We start from the raw sequence: 19,944 nt of genomic DNA on the forward strand, positions 1-19,944 counted from the left end.
CCACCGTTGCCGCCACCGCCGCCGCCACCGTTGCCGCCACCGTTGCCTGCACCGTTGCCGCCACCGCCGCCGCCACCGTTGCCGCCACCGTTGCCGCCACCGTTGCCGCCACCGTTGCCGCCACCGTCGCCGCCACCGTTGCCGCCGCCGTTGCCGCCACCTGTCGCCGCCACCGTTGCCGCCACCGTTGCCGCCACCGCCACCGTTGCCGCCACCGTTGCCACCACCATTGCCGCCACCGTTGCCGCCACCGTTGCCGCCGCCGTTGCCGCCACCGCCGCCACCGTTGCCACCACCGCCGCCGCCACCGTTGCCGCTGGATTCACTGCCACTGCTACTTGAGCCACTGGAGTCATCGTCAGGGACACAGACTGGGAAATCGTCAGACTCACAAACTGCTATGCAGACAGACTGGCAGAATGACAAACTGGTTTCTGAGTCACAGACTGACTGAGTTTGAGACTCACAGATTGAGATACAGGCAGAAAGGCAGTCCGAGTTGCTGCCGCCGCCTCCAGAGCTAGAGCCACCGCTGCTACCGGAGCCACTGCTGCTACTGGAGCCACCGCTGCTACTGGAGCCACCGCTGCTACCGGAGCCACCGCTGCTACTGGAGCCACCGCTGCTACCGGAGCCACCGCTGCTACTGGAGCCACTGCTGCTACCGGAGCCACCGCTGCTACCGGAGCCACTGCTGCTACTGGAGCCACCGCTGCTACCGGAGCCACTGCTGCTACCGGAGCCACTGCTGCTGCCGGAGCTGCTGCTGCTGCCGGAGCCACTGCTACAACCCCCGGAGCCACTGCTTGAGCTGCTGGACCCACTGCTGCTTTCACTAGAGTCACTGCTGCAGCCGTCCTCTGCCAATTTCAGGATAATGGAAGAGCTTAAGACAAAGTTGGTATAATTGCAAATAGACAGGGATTTAAAAAAAAGTTTATTTGCTTAGATTTAGTGCGATCAAAGGTTTTCTCCCTACCTGATGTTAATCTGTGCCTTACTTGGAAGTGTCATGATTATCAAATCAAAATCATCCATCAGTAATTTTCTCATTAATGGTACATTTGCATGACTTGTCTATTGATGATCTGTCAGCAAACATGCATGTGATAAACAGAAAGTCCACTTTTGTAGGAGCCCGTACGAAGTAAAATGCATAGAGAAAAAGACTACCGTCACACGTCATCCCATCAGGATTCAGGGTGTAGCCAATCGTAGTTTAACGCTTCAAAGTTGGAGGTAAACGTTCTACAAGTGCCAGGTTTATGATTTCTTTAGTAATGGATAGTTCTTGGGGCAAGGAGTAAGTGGTGTACGTTTGGGTTCCCTAGCTTCGTTTTTAGAATTGCAGTGGGCGTGAGAACAACTCAAGCGAGGGTTGGTGTTTTTATAATTATTTTGGGTATATAGTAACCTTAGACAGTGATTGAAATAATGAGATGCACACTATGTCAATCATGATTATTGAGGAAAGCGTCTGTAACTGGAAGTATTTATAAATTTGGTAAGCACTGAAGGCGATTGCAACACTGGCTCGTGATTGGCCAGTTATGGAATATTCATGTGTACCGAGTGGTCAAAATAAAACGACACAGAAAGACGTGAATCCATCAGAGATAGAGCAACGTATCAGACTTATGTCACACGTCAGAGACAGACAAACACATGAGACTCATGTCACACGTCAGAGGTAGACAAACACATGAGACTCATGTCACACGTCAGAGGTAGACAAACACATGAGACTCATGTCACACGTCAGAGATAGACAAACACATGAGACTCGTGTCACACGTCACAGATAGACAAACATATGCATGTGTCACACGTTCAAGAAGTCACATGTCCGGAGAGATTGTGTCTAAGAGCTGTCGGAAATTTCGGTAAGACATTCTGTTGTAAAATACAAGTAATATATGAACTGCTACAGAGTAATGTTAACTTATCATATGTAAACCAAATTCTTTGCTCTCACCAGTACAGGTGACTCCGTCTCCGGTGTAACCGTCGTTACAGGTACAGGTGAACGATCCAGGTGTGTTCTCACAGCTTGCGTTTTCGTCGCAGTTGTCCGTGCCATCCGTACATTCATCGATATCTGTGGATACAAGCAATGAAGATGATCAGAGATGGACATAAATATAGGACTCATGTCACTTGTCTGAGATGGACAAACACATGAGACTCATGTCACACGTCAGAGATCGACCAATTTATGAGACTCATGTCACGCGTCAGAGGTAAACAAACATATGAGACTCATGTCACACGTCACAGATAGACAAATATATGCATGTGTCACACGTTCAAGAAGTCACATGTCCGGAGAGATTGTGTCTAAGAGCTGTCGGAAATTTCGGTAAGACATTCTGTTGTAAAATACAAGTAATATATGAACTGCTACAGAGTAATGTTAACTTATCATATGTAAACCAAATTCTTTGCTCTCACCAGTACAGGTGACTCCGTCTCCGGTGTAACCGTCGTTACAGGTACAGGTGAACGATCCAGGTGTGTTCTCACAGCTCGCGTTTTCGTCGCAGTTGTCCGTACCAAGCGTACATTCATCGATATCTGTGGATAAAAAAAATACAAGTGGCCAGACATGAACAAACATCTAAGACTTATTACACACGTGCGAAACGTCACCAGAGAAAGTGACCAGAGCAATACAAACATAGAAGAAATCTTTATGACACGACACTACTAGACAGACATGTATGAATATCTGCAGATCTGAGTCAACATATTGGGTCTAGCACGTCAGTTACACAATTGGTTAACATATGAGACTCATGTCACACGTGCGAAAAGTCACTTGTTTGGAGAGATTCTGTCTGAGATCTGAAGAACACTGATTCAGTCTGGTGAAAATTATGGTGAGACGTTATGTTGTAGCATTAAAATTGATCGAAGTAATACATAAACAAACATAAGACTCATGACAAACGTGCGAAAAATTAAAGTCATTTGTCTGGAGAGATTGGACCAGAGAGCTGAAGAACACTGAGTAAGTCTGATGAACATTCTGGTGAGATATTATGTTCAACTTGTAAAATTGAAGTTAATCGAAGTAATACAATTGTACTGAAACAACGTTAACTAATGTATGGCTAAATTCTTTGCTCTCACCTGTACAGGTGACTCCGTCTCCGGTGTAACCGTCGTTACAGGTACAGGTGAACGATCCAGGTGTGTTCTCACAGATTGCGTTTTCGTCACAGTTCTGGGAACCGTCAGTGCATTCATCGTCCTCTATGGATACAAACAATACAAGCGGCCAGACATAAACAAACATATAAGACTTATGAAAAACGTGCGAGAAGTCACGTGTCTGAAAGATTGGATCTGAGAGCTGAAGAACACTGAGTAAGTCTGATGAACATTCTGGTGAGATATTATGTTGTAAATTTGAAGTTAGTCAAAGTAATACATGTACTGTAACAACGTTAACTAATATATAGCTAAATTCTTTGCTCTCACCAATACAGATGACTCCGTCCCCTGTGTAACCGTCGTCACAGGTACAGGTGAACGACCCGACGGTGTTCTCACAGCTTGCGTGTTCGTCGCAGTTGTCCGTACCAAGCGTACATTCATCGATATCTGTGGATACAAACAATAAAAGTGATCAGAGATAGACAAACATAGACGAAATCACGCGAAAATTGTACAGTGACTATCGTCAGGTCTATAACACCTACTTACAGTACTACTAAACAGACATGTATGAAATATCTACAGATATGAATAAGTCAACGTATTGGGTCTAGCATGTCATTTACACAATTGGTTAACACATGAGACTTATGTGACACGTGCGAAAAGTCACGTGTTTGGAGGGATTCTGTCTGAGAGCTGAAGAACACTGATTCAGTCTGATGAAAGTTATGGTGAGATATTATGTCGTAAAATCAAAAACAATCAAAGAAATACTTGTACTGTAACAGTACACACTCGTTCTCATTGAAATGTCGAAAATGGCATTTTTTGGTCGAAAAATAGATCGGCTTCATTTTCACTGAAAACTACTTGGTTGTTTGGGAAAATTTCTCTTTTAACCATAGCCAAAAAATGGCAACTTTTTATTTTCGGTCCCATTGATAATACATTACAGGGCATGTAACAAACGTTACCGGTAACGTTTGTTACAACAGTAGACTTTACCCTGTTTTCTTCAAAAGGACGTACCTTATTGACTACATCATTTAGGTATAAGTGGATGTCCCTAGGGACATTTGAAAAGTGGGCAGCTTTTTTACACCAGGTCAAATAGAAAGCGTAGACAGCATCGAACAATGGTAACATTTGTTACAGTCATTTCTGTACAACATTTTGTTAAGCATGGTGAGATACAAATGACAGTCACCAACCCTTTCTTGTTTCTTTAGAAAGCCAGAAAAACTGTACAGTGTCACAAAAACGGCCATTTCTAGTCTTATACGTGCATAATATAACCGTGGCAACCATCGTACTAGTGGTGGTAACGTTTGTTACAGAATCTGGCGACAGGCATAAACCACCTCACACAGCCTCCAAGATCAGTGACAGGGGCGATCTGACGTGATCGGGCAGAGGGCCTGGGTAGCTGGTTTCAACTGCCGAACAATCATTCTGGGAACTGAATTGTCACATTTTTGGCTACTATTTGAATTCTTCGTTTCTTCTCAGGCGACAGCCATTTTTTAGGGTGTGAAATCCCAACTGTGGCTATAATAATCTTCTAATCCATCAACCTCTACGAATGTTGTTGTGCATCTTTTGTAAAACATTACAGGGGTTGTGGAAAAATGAAGGAACCAATGATGTTGTCTATAGTTTGCTCCATATCAAGGCGTAAAGTCAGGCGACAGCATTTCGACATTTAAATGAGAACGAGCCTACAACGTTGATATAGCCAAATTCTTTGCTCTCACCTGTACAGGTGACTCCGTCTCCGGTGAAACCGTCGTTACAGGTACAGAAGAACGATCCAGGTGTGTTGTGACAGCTTGCGTTGTCGTCACAGTTGTGGGTACCATCAGTGCATTCATCATCATCTGTGGATACAAACAATACAAGTGGCAAGACATAAACAAACATCTAAGACTTATTCAAACGTGCGAAAAGTCACCAGAGAAAGTGACCAGAGCTTAACAAACGTACAAGAAATCTTTATGACACGACAGAAGTACAGTGACTTTCGTAAGGTCTATAACAACTACTTACAGTAATACTAAACAGACATGTAGGAATATCTACAGATATGAATAAGTCAACATATTTGGTCTAGCACGTCAGTTGCACAATTGGTTAACAGATACAGTATCGTAGAGTTGAATTTGTTATCACCAAGCACAGTAGGGGCATCATCTCTGAATAGCTTCAAAGAACGCTTACAGATAGATGTGCAAAAGTTAGGTGTGACGGGTCGTTCGGTGTAATATAACCAGCTGCTGCCGCGCCGCGTGCCTGTGAAGCTGGTGTGTTACGCCGAACGGCGGTTATACCGGCTATATAGATACAGATACAGATAACCAATATGAGACTAATGTCACACATGCGAAAAGTTGCGTGTTTGGAGAGATTCTGTCTGAGAGCTGAAGAACACTAAAGTAAGTCTGATGAACATTCTGGTGAGATATTATGTTGTAAAATTGAAGTTACAACAACGTTGATTTATGTATAGGCAAATTCTTTGCTCTCACCAGTACAGGTGACTCCGTTCCCACTGTAACCGTCGTTACAGGTACAGGTGAACGATCCAGGTGTGTTATCACAGCTTGCGTTATTGTCACAGTTGTGGGTACCATCCGTACATTCGTCGATATCTGTGGAAACAAACAATACAAGTGGCCAGACATAAACAAACATATAAGACTTATGACAAACATGCGAAAAGTCACCAGAGAAAGTGACCAGAGCAAAACAAACATAGAAGAAATCTTTATGACACGACACTACTAGACAGACATGTATGAATATCTGCAGATATGAATAAGTCAACAAACTGGGTATAGCATGTCATTTACACAATTGGTTAACACATGAGACTTATGTGACACGTGCGAAAAGTCACGTGTTTGTTTGGAGAGATTCTGTCTGAAAGCTGAAGAACACTGATTCAGTCTGGTGAAAATTCTGGTGAGGTCTATAACAACTACTTACAGTACTACTAAACAGACATGTTTGAATATCTACAGATATGAATAAGTCACCATATTGGGTCTAGCAGGTCATTTACACATTCAATTGGTTAACATATGAGACTCATGTCACACGTGCGAAACGTCACGTGTTTGGAGAGATTCTGTCTGAGAGCTGAAGAACACTGATCCAGTCTGGGGAAAGTTATGGTGAGACGTTATGTTGTAGAATTAAAATTGATCTAAGTAATACATGTACTGTAACAGTGCAACGTTAATATAGCCAAAGCTGGTGTGTTACGCCGAATGGCGGTTATACCGGCTATATAGATACAGATACAGATACAGATACAGAAATTCTTTGCTCTCACCAGTACAGGTGACTCCGTCCCCGGTGAAACCGTCGTTACAGGTACAGGTGAACGATCCAAGTGTGTTATGGCAGGTTGCGTGTTCGTCGTCACAGTTGTCGGTTGCATCAGTACATTCATCGTCATCTGGCAATACAAACAAGACAATTGACCAGACATAAACAAACATCTAAGACTTATGTCAAACGTGCGAAAAATTAAAGTCACTTGTCTGTAAAGATTCTCGCTGAGAGCTGAGGAACACTGCTTCAGTCTGATGACCATTCTGGTGAGATATTATGTTGTAAATTTGAAGTTAATCGAAGTGATACATGTACTGTAACAACGTTAACTAATGTATAGCCAAATTCTTTGCTCTCACCAGTACAGGTGACTCCGTCCCCGGTGAAACCGTCGTTACAGGTACAGGTAAACGATCCGACGGTGTTCTCACAGCTTGCGTTTTCGTCACAGTTGTGGGTACCATCCGTACATTCATCGATATCTGTAGATACAAGCAATACAAGTGGCCAGACATAAACAAACATATAAGACTTATGACAAACGTGCGAAAAATTAAAGTCACTTGTCTGGAAAGATTGGATCAGAGAGCTGAAGAACACTGAGTAAGTCTGAACATGTAACATTGATTGGCATTGCAGGGATCGGAGTCTACACAGTACAAACCAGTCACTGCATATGAGAGAAGAATGTAGCTTCACGAAGATGAAATCAATATTACCTGTACACCCGGTCCCACCCATTGTTCCATCGCCCTCATATCCATACGGGCAGGTACAAACTGCACCGGTTCCTGGAGCAGGAACATCTTCGCAAGTAGCGATGTAAGCACACGGATTGGGCGTGCAGCCCATGATGTCTGTCAAGATACAAGCACGGTTGATGTTTTCACCACATTACACCTCGAGTCATCCAAAGTTCAGTTCAGTTCATCCTCATACGAGGTGCCATTAACAATGTCTGACCATGCATCTCTATCTAGCATGGCGGCTAGCAGGTTGTTGTCCCAAACATACAGCAAAACGTTAAGAGTCGCTGTTGATATAAGTGAACCTTGACTGCATTCCCACCGTTTTTCATTGTAATTGTGTCGTTTCCACACAAAAATTAGAACACTCGTTGGCATACAACTACATGTATAAGTAGCATGACTGAACAGAAAACTACCTGTACATCCGGTGCCATGAACTTTACCATCACCGTGATACCCTGGCGGACAGGTACAGACTGCACCCGTCTCGGGAGCCGCGTTGTCGGTACAAGTAGCCATCGTAACACACGGATCGGGATTGCATCCATCGGTATCTGTAGAAATTAACATCGGCGCGATATTGGTCAACTGAATCATATAGTCTATTAATGACATATAGATTAAGCTCTTATTTACATTTTCATTCATACTTAGGGTGTTGGCAGCTCAAAAGGAACAGACAAGAAATTCATAACAAGTCACATCAAAGAATGTCTAGACGCTAGAAATCCCTCCAATGATTGTAAAAGACCATTTTCATCCCATACTATGCACCCTTGTATAAAGTAGATTAGCCTTATAGAACTGTAGCTATGTACACATGTTAGTAGATGCCATACGCTGTACCTTGTACAATTGTTGCGCAATAAAGTTATCATCACCATCATCGTCATCATCATCATCATCACCATCATCATCATCATTATTTCACATGTAAGGTACCCCCCCCCCCAATCATGACCTTCTGACGTAACTCGGTAACTGTTTGGTGTGACCTGTCAAACTCCAAGCTAGAATCTATAAAATTTGTTGCCTCATCCTTACCTGCACGGCTGGCAGCCAAGCATTCTAAATGGACTGTTACTAGGTGAGTACATTTGGGAAGATAATGATTTTTAAAAAATAGTTTCCTATTGTTACAGTAATTAGCAAACGCAGTCCCCAGTCTGTCGATTTAAAAAAAATGCGTATTTCGAAGTCACGCAAAGATTGAGGAGAGATCCAAGCAGTGTAATGTTTATCGATATTAATCAAATCATGATAGTCTTTGCTCTCACCAGTACAGGTGACCCCGTCCCCGGTGTAACCGTCGTCACAGGTACAGGTGAACGATCCAGGTGTGTTCTCACAGCTTGCGTTTTCGTCGCAGTTGTCCGTACCAAGCGTACATTCATCGATATCTGTGGATACACACAATAAAAGTGATGAGAGACAGGCAAACATATGAGACTCATGTCACACACCAGAGATAGACCAAGATATGAGACTTGTGTCAAAAAGACACGTGTCTGAAGAGATTGTGTCTAAGAGCTAAAGAGCACTGGGTAAGCCAGTTGAAACTTCCACATTCGTTCGCATTTATGTGAGAGAGAGAAAAGGGATGCATGCAAGCATGCATAAGTCGCAATATATGGCCATCGTTCATTTATCGTTACATGATGATGATGATGCCTGACTAGCTAGTGTTTGCCACGAAGGACCAGTCCTTGCAATGACAACACATGTTGTCGAGTTGAAAAGTTCTAAAGTACAAATTATGAAAGTTCTATCTGAACAGCACATCACATCCTTCTATCCTGATTGTTATTAAGGTTGCAATAGCCTTAAATTTAACTTTAAACACAAGTCTACCGTAGGATGGTCCATCGGCATTTGTGGTGCAGCCATCTTAGAAGAAACAATCAGAAAGCTTGGATTAGCTTTAAATTGATTGTAGAATTCAACTGTTGTCAGAGAACTTACCTGTTTCACAGTGATCGCCTTCATAGCCAGGAGCACAGTCGCAGGAGTAACCGTTAATTTCGTCGACGCAGGTTCCGCCATTGAGACAATTCATGTTATACTCGCATTCGTCTATATCTGAAACGTAATATATTAGCATTCGTATCGTGAACAATTCTACATTATCAATATCATTTCATAGACATCGCTAAATGATACAATAACCTATTTAGATATTTTACATGGCTATATCTACATAAAGCTGATAACGTTACTTTTATTGGCATCCTTTTTTTACGAAACCTTATCATAATTCTACTATTGAGAACTAGGATTAATTGTATAATTTCAACTGTTGTCAGAGAACTAACCTGTTTCACAGTGATCGCCTTCATAGCCAGGGGCACAGTCGCAGGAGTAACCGTTAATTTCGTCGACGCAGGTTCCGCCATTGAGACAATTCATGTTATACTCGCATTCGTCTATATCTGAAACGTAATATATTAGCATTCTTATCGTAAATAATATTTATCAATATTATTTCATAGACATCGCTAAATTATACAATAACCTATTTAGATATTTTACATGGCTATATCTACATAAAGCTGATAACGTTACTTTTATTGGCATCCTTTTTTCACGAAACTTTATCATAATTCTACTATTGAGAAATAGGTTTAAATAAACTGTAGAATTCAACAGTTGTCAGAGAACTTACCTATTTCACAGTGATCGCCTGTATAGCCAGGAGCACAGTCGCAGGAGTAGCCGTTAATTTCGTCGACGCAGGTTCCGCCATTGAGACAATTCATGTTATACTCGCATTCGTCTATATCTGAAACGTAATATATAAGCATTCTTATCGTAAACAGTACTACATTATCAATATTATTTCATAGACATCGCTAATAGACACAATAATAACCTATTTAGATTTACATGCCTGTGTCTACATAAAGTTGATAGTGTTACTTTCATTGGCATTCTTTTTTACGCAACCTTATCATAATTCCTCTATCGAGAACTAGGTTTAATTGTATAATTTCAACTGTTGTCAGAGAACTTACCTGTTTCACAGTGATCGCCTGTATAGCCAGGAGCACAGTCGCAGGAGTAACCGTTAATTTCGTCGACGCAGGTTCCGCCATTGAGACAATTCATGTTATACTCGCATTCGTCTATATCTGAAATGTAATATATTAGCATTCTTATCGTCAACAGTACTACATTATCAATATCATTTCATAGACATCGCTAATAGACACAATAATAACCTATTTAGATTTACATGACTATGTTTACATAAAGTTGATAGCGTTACTTTTATTGGCATCCTTTTTTTCACGAAACTTTATCATCATTCTACTATTGAGAACTAGGTTTAAATAAACTGTACAATTCAACTGTTGTCAGAGAACTTACCTGTTTCACAGTGATCGCCTGTATAGCCAGGAGCACAGTCGCAGGAGTAACCGTTAATTTCGTCGACGCAGGTTCCGCCATTGAGACAATTCATGTTATACTCGCATTCGTCTATATCTGAAACGTAATATATTAGCATTCTTATCGTTAACAATACTACATTATCAATATTATTTCATAGACATCGCTAAATGATACAATAAACTATTTAGATATTTTACATGGCTATATCTACATAAAGGTGATAACGTTACTTTTATTGGCATCCTTTTTTTACGAAACCTTATCATAATTCTACTATTGAGAACTAGGTTTAATTGTAGAATTCAACTGTTGTCAGAGAACTTACCTATTTCACAGTGATCGCCTGTATAGCCAGGAGCACAGTCGCAGGAGTAACCGTTAATTTCGTCGACGCAGGTTCCGCCATTGAGACAATTCATGTTATACTCGCATTCGTCTATATCTGAAACGTAATATATAAGCATTCTTATCGTAAACAGTACTACATTATCAATATTATTTCATAGACATCGCTAAATGATACAATAACCTATTTAGATATTTTACATGGCTATGTTTACATAAAGGTGATAACGTTACTTTTATTGGCATCCTTTTTTTCACGAAACTTTATCGTAATTCTACTATTGAGAACTAGGTTTAATTGTAGAATTCAACTGTTGTCAGAGAACTTACCTGTTTCACAGTGATCGCCTGTATAGCCAGGAGCACAGTCGCAGGAGTAACCGTTAATTTCGTCGACGCAGGTTCCGCCATTGAGACAATTCATGTTATACTCGCATTCGTCTATATCTGAAACGTAATATATTAGCATTCTTATCGTTAACAATACTACATTATCAATATTATTTCATAGACATCGCTAAATGATACAATAAACTATTTAGATATTTTACATGGCTATATCTACATAAAGGTGATAACGTTACTTTTATTGGCATCCTTTTTTTACGAAACCTTATCATAATTCTACTATTGAGAACTAGGTTTAATTGTAGAATTCAACTGTTGTCAGAGAACTTACCTATTTCACAGTGATCGCCTGTATAGCCAGGAGCACAGTCGCAGGAGTAACCGTTAATTTCGTCGACGCAGGTTCCGCCATTGAGACAATTCATGTTATACTCGCATTCGTCTATATCTGAAACGTAATATATTAGCATTCTTATCGTAAACAGTACTACATTATCAATATTATTTCATAGACATCGCTAAATGATACAATAACCTATTCAGATATTTTACATGGCTATGTTTACATAAAGGTGATAACGTTACTTTTATTGGCATCCTTTTTTTCACGAAACTTTATCGTAATTCTACTATTGAGAACTAGGTTTAATTGTAGAATTCAACTGTTGTCAGAGAACTTACCTGTTTCACAGTGATCGCCTGTATAGCCAGGAGCACAGTCGCAGGAGTAACCGTTAATTTCGTCGACGCAGGTTCCGCCATTGAGACAATTCATGTTATACTCGCATTCGTCTATATCTGAAACGTAATATATAAGCATTCTTATCGTTAACAATACTACATTATCAATATCATTTCATAGACATCGCTAAATGATACAATAACCTATTTAGATATTTTACATGGCTATGTTTACATAAAGGTGATAACGTTACTTTTATTGGCATCCTTTTTTTCACGAAACTTTATCGTAATTCTACTATTGAGAACCAGGTTTAATTGTAGAATTCAACTGTTGTCAGAGAACTTACCTGTTTCACAGTGATCGCCTGTATAGCCAGGAGCACAGTCGCAGGAGTAACCGTTAATTTCGTCGACGCAGGTTCCGCCATTGAGACAATTCATGTTATACTCGCATTCGTCTATATCTGAAACGTAATATATAAGCATTCTTATCGTAAACAATACTACATTATCAATATTATTTCATAAACATCGCTAAATGATACAATAGCCTATTTATCAATTTAGATATTTTACATGGCTATGTCTGCATAAAGTTGATAACGTTACTTTTATTGGCATCCTTTTTTTAACGAAACTTTATCGTTATTCTACTATTGAGAACTAGGTTTAATTGTAGAATTCAACAGTTGTCAGAGAACTAACCTGTTTCACAGTGATCGCCTGTATAGCCAGGAGCACAGTCGCAGGAGTAACCGTTAATTTCGTCGACGCAGGTTCCACCATTTTGACAGATCACACCAACGCATTCGTCGATTTCTGAAACGTAATATTAGCATTCTATTCATACTCAATTATACATTATGAATATAATTTCAAAGCTTTAAGATATAATACCTGTTTTTAATCTACAGGACAAAAACTACATAAAAGACTGACAACCTTACTTTTATTGACGTTTTCTTCACGCAACCTTATCATAATTCTTCTACTGAGAAAAAAGTTTAACTACAAACGACCATAAATTCCCTACCAAATAGTCGTCTTCACAAAGGACTAGTCCTTCGCACAGCTGAGCATATCTATAGTACATGTTTACGTAGTTCCTTCTGTACTAGTAAGAACAGATGTGGTATCTACTTTGAGAGGAGCATAGTTACTGACGAAGTCTAAAGGTTTCTCGTTGATTTCGTAAATTAGATGCACATCTGAAAAAGATATATTACTTCGTGCTCCGCTCACAAAGACCAATAGTTGCCTTAAGTATGAAGGTTTTATTTCAACAATACGAAACATTCTTTTGCAATTATTGTTACTGTAGTTTGTTCAAAGTTATACAACTTGTAGAAGCTTGTATAAAAACTATTGAAAACCAAAGAAGCCCACCATCACAAGTTGACCCATCGGGATTTAGAGTGAATCCAACATAACAGGAACAGTAATAACTCCCGTTCGTGTTATGGCAGTTCTGTTCACAGCCACCATTATCAGTGTCACATTCGTTCACATCTGTGTTAGAAGGAAAAGTGAATCATGCCAGATTGTAATAGCAACAATATATCGTCCATATATCGTTACACACAGCCTTCACTGCCCCACTGACCATTGGCCAATGGGCCAGTCCTTTTGACATGTTATCGAACTGAACATATCTATAGTACAAGTACAGTACCTCCAGGGAGAACAGATACTATTTCTACAGTAAAATGTCAACAAAAGCTGACGTGGCCTAAAGGTTCTAAAATGCTAGAATGAGTTAGCGCAAACATCTTGCCATTATCTTAAAGTGATGTGAATTTTTTGGTCTCGTGTACAAAAACGCTCCATAAATCCTATCAGTTTTGACTTTCAGGCTCACAACCAGGACTGCCTGGATAGCCAGTGGCTTGGGAAGGGCTAGTAGCCATTCGTCAGTCTCGTAAGATGAATGTTACATATTCTTCACAATGTACGTACTATTCCTGAAAAGGGATAGCCCTGCTAACAAAGACATCAAAGGCTGTGGAATTGAGTATAAAGTATCGTTAGTATGAATGCATTTGGTATCTACTTAGAGAGGTTCACAACCTTGTTTATTCCTCAGATGATGTTTTTCACCTTTCCATCTGGTGTATTATAAAAGCTTTAATGCATTTTGCAAATAGGATGCTGACCTAAAACAAACATGGGCGAGTTGATGCTGTTCTCTCCCGATAGAGCACAAGTCGTCCAACTTCTTACCGATCTTCGCAACATAACCCTTCCTTGTATCATGACTGGTATTGTGTTTTTTCAAATAATATATTATTGTCCCAATAAAATATATGCAAAACAAAGAAGCCTACCGTCACACGATAGCCCGTCGGCGTTAAGGGCGTAACCATCGTCACAGGAGCAGAGGAAACTCCCGTCTGTGTCCGTGCAAGTATGTTCACAGCCTGCATTGTTATCTGTCAGGAAAACAAAGGGATTTCTGGTGAAATGAAATCGTTAGCACGCCAGGCATAAAGATGGGTTCTCACATTGCAGTACACTTGAAGAGTAGAAGCTTAAACTCCGACCAAGTTGGCTTTTCTTTACCTTGGGTGATAAGTTACATACATACATACATGCATACATGCATACATGTATATACATAATACATACATGCATGCATACATACATACATACATACACACATACATGCATACATGCATACATGCATGCATGCATACATGCATGCATACATACATACATACATACATGCATGCATACTTACATACACACATACACACATATATATATACATACATGAATACATACATACATACATACATGCATACATGCTTACATACAAACATGCAAACATACAAGTCGAGACAAGCTGGTAAGTCGCTTGCTCTACCTATTTGCCATGCAGGTTTCATAGTGCAGATATCGGTAACGTCCTTTACAAGTACGCAATGCAATTCGAATGTCATTCCGAATGGATTAGTAATTTGTAGTGCCATGAGTTCGGACCCTTCTAAGGGATCTATATCACCAAAACCAGCCATGTCTAAGCACTTAGTTGAGTACAAAGAGCAATGCATAAGGAAAAAAAGAATGCCTTTAGTGATATTAAAACAAACACTATTAAAAAAAAAATACATTAACTGGTTCTAGTATTAAAGGCTATAGGAACACTTCATTTTACTCCGTAGAACGGTATAGGAGCTCAAATGCCATCAATGCCAACATCGTTTAGAGTTACCTTTGTGATTGTTACTGAGAGGTTAACGATGGGACAGTCTTTGGAGTGAAAATCTTTTAAAATGCTAAGCGAGGTTTGTTTTGGACTTCCCACGTACTTTCATTTGACATTCCTTCATGCAATACATTTCCATGCAACTCCTTGCATCCTCCAGGTACGCTATCTGATTTGATATGTCCCTACCAATTACCTATAAACGATGAGATGAAGAGAGAACCAACAGTAAAAAGCAGTTGTAATGTATGTCTCACCACAGCAGAATTTGACGCAGTTGCACCCGTATACTCCATCCTCGAGCGTCCAGCTGTAGCCTCCGGCTTCGTCGCAGGTGACCGGCGTGCATGTGATAAATGGGTACCCGAAATCATCATGACACTCGCACTGGCTCCCGTCCTCTGTACCCCATTCCGTTCCAAGCTGAAACAAATGTGCAGGGCTCGTAAGTAAATCTGACTACATTGAGTCTCAATAGATTAATGATAAGATAGAATCCCCCCCCCCCTTCGTAATTTCAAAACGGCTTACTGTACGATCACCAAAATTAGCAGGGAGTAATATGCTCATCAAGTTTCATAATTCCTAAAATTGTTGTATCATTATGATGTAATATGACGTAATGATGATTGATTTTTTTGCTAAAACGGGGAATTCCCATAATTTCCATTTATTCATTTTTCATCATCACAATGCGTTGAGGTGCATTGCCACACGTCCACTCAATCGAGTTGTAGATCAAACGGGTTCCATCACTTGCACATGATGACAGAGTACCTAAACAAATTCCAGGTACAGGTACACGGGTTTAGGTACAGGTCCGCACCTGCACCTGTACCTAAAAAGTTTAACCCAGTATATGCAAGTTAATCATGTAGCTAACTGGCTTTTCTGGTGATAAATTGTCATGTTTGCATGGGAAATTACATATTTGAATCTCAAAACAATTTCTTTGCAAGTTTTCTCATGTTTCAACTGCAAGATTATCAGCACTGTCATTGCTGACTTGGGATTTAGTTGTCCAGCAGTCTTAAAAAGTAGTGTTTGATAGTGATTTAGTTTGTTTAGGTACAGGTACAGGTACACAGATGTTTAGGTCCGGACCTGTACCTTAACAATTTTTTAGGTACGGTACAGGTACGGGTATTTAGGCCGCAGCCCTATGACAGAGTGATGGCTTACGGTTCAGACACTTAGACATTGACGATAAATCGTATTTACCGGATAGTAGTGTTCATAAAGGTCCACGCAACCGCAGTCCGTCGGCTCGACACACTCCAGCCCACTCTGCATGTAGCCTGCATCGCACTCGCAGCCTTCTACACGGGGAAGGTCGCAGTCGTCCGGGGCGTCGGGGTTCACGCATGTCGCCGGGCAGGCGCTGATGTCATGGGAGTATGTGCTGTTTCCTGAACAATCCATAGCTGTCGAAAATACAGAGTAAAATTAATCTGTTAACATGCAGGACTGCAAGCACATCTACAGGGGAAAACACATCATCGTCGTCCTTATCAACAGCAATCAAGTTGAACTTATTCATTCATTATTCACAGCACAATGACACTGGGTTGCTTGCGGAAGCGTCTTCCCCATAGATCCTACAAACCCCTGAAACACAGAACACTTTTTTTTTTAATTTTGATAGATGTGAGATACTGGAACTTACGACACAACGTCGAATCTCGCCAGCTGAAGGCAGGCACGTCTGCGCCTATACAGGAGTCATAGTAAGCCTCCAGGTTGGCGCAAAGATACTCTCCCTCTGTAGCACACATGTCGAAGACGCAGTCTTCTCGGTAAGGTTCAGGGTCCACCGTGCCATGGCAGGATACAAACGGGCCGCTCGTATCTGTCAGCACACCGCACGGGTCCGAGTACTCCGCGTCGCACGGTCCCTCGGTCGGGGGATCGCCCGTCGGGGAATCGCCATCACAGCTGAGGTGGGCAGAAATGTAACGTCATTATCATGAAAACACGCCGTAAAGAGACTGCGACAATACTCTCTCTTCTGATATTTGTTTGTTTGATTGTGCCTTTATTTTTTGTCTCAACGGTATTTGCTCAAAAAACATAGAAACGTGGTATAGTGCACATAATGTTTCATTATTTCCTTGCTAGTCAGGTCACACCTTCATCCTAAAAAGCAAACTTTTGTGGCTGCAGAAGATTGGTGGTCATTGGTGAGACAAAGAGACGTTTAAGTAAGTACTATGAAAACATTTCAAAATTTGTCAATGAGCAAAGCTAGCTTGACACAGAAAACCAGATGCCACCAGCCACCAACCAGTTAGCCACAAACCACCTGCACCTACAAAATGCAAACAAATACAAACTAGGCCCTCAATCTAATGAGGTTTGGCACTCAAAAGAAAAAGAGAAGAGAAAAAAAAATGTGACATGCGTTTCTAAGTCGGTCAGCCAGCTATTTCCGAACTCGTTCCAGTTGGAGGCTTGAGTTCCATCCGGCATCTCGAAGTCGTCGCCCTTGATGCCGTTGTAGTTCCCGCACAGTCCGCACAGCTGGTTCTGGTAGTTACTCGGGATCTCCACCTGTAGAAGTGTTACAGCATTACAGGTAGTTACTCGGGATCTCCACCTGTAGGTTGTGTTACAGCATTACAGGTAGTTACTCGGGATCTCCACCTGTAGAAGTGTTACAGCATTACAGGTAGTTACTCGGGATCTCCACCTGTAGAAGTGTTACAGCATTACAGGTAGTTACTCGGGATCTCCACCTGTAGACGTGTTACAGTATTACAGGTAGTTACTCGGGATCTCCACCTGTAGGTTGTGTTACAGCATTACAGGTAGTTACTCGGGATCTCCACCTGTAGAAGTGTTACAGCATTACAGGTAGTTACTCGGGATCTCCACCTGTAGGTTGTGTTACAGCATTACAGGTAGTTACTCGGGATCTCCACCTGTAGAAGTGTTGTATTGCAGTATTACAGGTAGTTACTCGGGATCTCCACCTGTAGGTTGTGTTACAGCATTACAGGTAGTTACTCGGGATCTCCACCTGTAGAAGTGTTACAGCATTACAGGTAGTTACTCGGAATCTCCACCTGTAGAAGTGTTACAGCATTACAGGTAGTTACTCGGGATCTCCACCTATAGACGTGTTACAGTATTACAGGTAGTTACTCGGGATCTCCACCTGTAGAAGTGTTACAGCATTACAGGTAGTTACTCGGGATCTCCACCTGTAGAAGTGTTGTATTGCAGTATTACAGGTAGTTACTCGGGATCTCCACCTGTAGAAGTGTTGTATTACAGCATTACAGGTAGTTACTCGGGATCTCCACCTGTAGAAGTGTTGTATTGCAGCATTACAGGTAGTTACTCGGGATCTCCACCTGTAGAAGTGTGGTATTGCAGCATTACAGGTAGTTACTCGGGATCTCCACCTGTAGAAGTGTTGTATTGCAGTATTACAGGTAGTTACTCGGGATCTCCACCTGTAGAAGTGTTACAGCATTACAGGTAGTTACTCGGGATCTCCACCTGTAGAAGTGTTGTATTGCAGTATTACAGGTAGTTACTCGGGATCTCCACCTGTAGAAGTGTTGTATTGCAGCATTACAGGTAGTTACTCGGGATCTCCACCTGTAGAAGTGTGGTATTGCAGTATTACAGGTAGTTACTCGGGATCTCCACCTGTAGAAGTGTTGTATTGATAGATTTAGGATATGGTCAGACGTTTCAGGTGGTATCCAGTACAGTTCGCCAGTGTTGATCAGCAGGTTTGAACCAAAAAACTTTGAATTTGTAAAGACATAGATGAATGAATACGGTGGAAATTTTAGATAGTCCAACAAAAAACAAAAAGAAGACAAAATCAGGACAGGGCTGATGTTGTACGTCCACCAGCACCTGTTCTGGAGTATAGGAGCTAATGTTGTCTCGCAGGGCCGTATGGCAATTCTCTGCCGTGTCACCTAGGTTCACCAGTTCAGTGTTACCGTCGCTGCTTTGCACGCTGTTCAGTGTTACCGTCGCTGCTTTGCACGCTGTTCAGTGTTACCGTCGCTACTTTCCACGCTGTTCAGTGTTACCGTCGCTACTTTCCACGCTGTTCAGTGTTACCGTCGCTACTTTGCACGCTGTTCAGTGTTACCGTCGCTGCTTTGCACGCTGTTCAGTGTTACCGTCGCTGCTTTGCACGCTGTTCAGTGTTACCGTCGCTGCTTTGCACGCTGTTCAGTGTTACCGTCGCTACTTTGCACGCTGTTCAGTGTTACCGTCGCTACTTTGCACGCTGTTCAGTGTTACCGTCGCTGCTTTGCACGCTGCATCTCGTTTTGCACGCTGTATCTCGTTTTGCACGCTGCATCTCGTTTTGCACGCTGCATCTCGTTTTGTTGAATTAGATGAAAGTTACTATCTCAGAAGGGAGAATAACAATAACTGTCCGAACAAAGACGATGAGAATAACCCAGCTGAGTCAGACTTAACTAGCAAAAAATCAGAATGAGTCTATATGATCGCGCAGCATGCCAAAATGAAGACTTGTCAGAACTGTCTATGACGTGCTCACTTTGACTTGATGCCGCCCATCGTAGAGAATGACCACGCACAGGTCCACCAGCTCCACCCGGATGTACCTGCCCGTCCGTTTGATGTCGATGGCGCCACTGGCCCGGCTGGCCGGAACATGGACGAGCACCCCGTTCACCTTTTTGGAGTAAAAAAACAACAAAGTCTGGCAAAGTGAAACCTGCGTTG

General features: G+C 41.6%; 1 protein-coding gene across 1 annotated transcript in view; it reads right to left on the reverse strand.

Annotated features, from left to right (window-relative positions):
• The window catches only part of LOC118417382 (neurogenic locus Notch protein-like), a 41,408-nt gene that overhangs the window by 416 nt on the left and 21,048 nt on the right, over positions 1 to 19,944 (reverse strand). Inside the window, exons 8-33 of the mRNA XM_035822934.1 lie at positions 19,757 to 19,894; positions 17,621 to 17,769; positions 16,886 to 17,154; positions 16,441 to 16,643; positions 15,477 to 15,642; positions 14,339 to 14,443; positions 13,401 to 13,523; positions 12,720 to 12,833; positions 12,362 to 12,478; positions 12,012 to 12,128; positions 11,662 to 11,778; positions 11,313 to 11,429; positions 10,963 to 11,079; positions 10,614 to 10,730; positions 10,259 to 10,375; positions 9,910 to 10,026; positions 9,560 to 9,676; positions 9,210 to 9,326; positions 8,525 to 8,647; positions 7,664 to 7,801; positions 7,218 to 7,355; positions 6,858 to 6,980; positions 5,688 to 5,810; positions 2,452 to 2,574; positions 1,976 to 2,098; positions 161 to 860 (exon numbers count right to left, since the gene is read on the reverse strand). Of these exons, the coding sequence (XP_035678827.1) occupies positions 161 to 860; positions 1,976 to 2,098; positions 2,452 to 2,574; positions 5,688 to 5,810; positions 6,858 to 6,980; positions 7,218 to 7,355; positions 7,664 to 7,801; positions 8,525 to 8,647; positions 9,210 to 9,326; positions 9,560 to 9,676; positions 9,910 to 10,026; positions 10,259 to 10,375; positions 10,614 to 10,730; positions 10,963 to 11,079; positions 11,313 to 11,429; positions 11,662 to 11,778; positions 12,012 to 12,128; positions 12,362 to 12,478; positions 12,720 to 12,833; positions 13,401 to 13,523; positions 14,339 to 14,443; positions 15,477 to 15,642; positions 16,441 to 16,643; positions 16,886 to 17,154; positions 17,621 to 17,769; positions 19,757 to 19,894 (4,028 nt within the window). The remainder of the gene's footprint in view (positions 1 to 160; positions 861 to 1,975; positions 2,099 to 2,451; positions 2,575 to 5,687; positions 5,811 to 6,857; positions 6,981 to 7,217; positions 7,356 to 7,663; positions 7,802 to 8,524; positions 8,648 to 9,209; positions 9,327 to 9,559; positions 9,677 to 9,909; positions 10,027 to 10,258; positions 10,376 to 10,613; positions 10,731 to 10,962; positions 11,080 to 11,312; positions 11,430 to 11,661; positions 11,779 to 12,011; positions 12,129 to 12,361; positions 12,479 to 12,719; positions 12,834 to 13,400; positions 13,524 to 14,338; positions 14,444 to 15,476; positions 15,643 to 16,440; positions 16,644 to 16,885; positions 17,155 to 17,620; positions 17,770 to 19,756; positions 19,895 to 19,944) is intronic.

Source organism: Branchiostoma floridae, chromosome 6 (genome assembly GCF_000003815.2).
Source record: "Branchiostoma floridae strain S238N-H82 chromosome 6, Bfl_VNyyK, whole genome shotgun sequence".
NCBI lineage: Eukaryota > Metazoa > Chordata > Leptocardii > Amphioxiformes > Branchiostomatidae > Branchiostoma > Branchiostoma floridae.